Source organism: Charadrius vociferus, unplaced genomic scaffold (assembly GCF_000708025.1).
Source record: "Charadrius vociferus isolate BGI_N301 unplaced genomic scaffold, ASM70802v2 scaffold2759, whole genome shotgun sequence".
Lineage (NCBI taxonomy): Eukaryota > Metazoa > Chordata > Aves > Charadriiformes > Charadriidae > Charadrius > Charadrius vociferus.
In genome coordinates this window covers 17,507-18,084 of record NW_009650144.1, presented here as the reverse complement: position 1 = coordinate 18,084, position 578 = coordinate 17,507, and the positions used below count along the sequence as shown (strand labels likewise).

The 578-nt window shown below is 60.0% G+C and overlaps 1 protein-coding gene across 1 annotated transcript in view; it reads left to right on the top strand.

Annotated features, from left to right (window-relative positions):
- The first annotated feature begins 442 nt into the window (after positions 1 to 442).
- The window catches only part of FBLIM1 (filamin binding LIM protein 1), a 2,140-nt gene continuing 2,004 nt past the window's right edge, over positions 443 to 578 (top strand). The window contains 1 exon segment of the mRNA XM_009892395.1: positions 443 to 553. Within this exon segment, the coding sequence (XP_009890697.1) occupies positions 443 to 553 (111 nt within the window).

Below are 578 nucleotides of genomic sequence, written 5' to 3'. Positions count from 1 at the left end.
GCTGGGGGACCTAGGAACACCCCAAAAAAGGGTTTGCAAAAAGAAACCCACCCCGTTTTGAAGAGGAAAGGTGGGGTTTTCCTGCTGCCCGTAGGGAATTTAATCCCAGGTGGGGGCAACAAGAGGAGATAAAACGCTTATAAAAGGGTGGGGTTTGGCCACAGAGGCACAAAAATGGGGGGTTTTGGCTACTGCTTCGCCGGGACCCTTTGCCCTATGTCCTCCCAGGCACGAGACCATTTATTGCCGTGACGTGGGATGGGGACGGGGACGCTCGTTCCTTCCCCCTTTCCGGGAGGGCGAGGAGGGAGGCGGGTTGAGGCCGAAGGGCGGCGTGGCTGCGGGAGCTGCCGGTGCTCCTGTGGGTTTTCCTCCTTTTTATCTTATTCCCTTCCCACCCCCCAAAATCAAAAGCAGGTCCGGCCCTTGCACGGCTTCGGCGATGCTGCCGGGGAAAGCGGAGAAGAGGATCGCTTCATCCGTCTTCATCACCCTGGTGCCACCGCGGAGGGAGGTGGTCACCAAGGAGCAAACCCCCAGGGAGACGCGGCCGGTCGGTGACGAGGGCCCGAGAACCC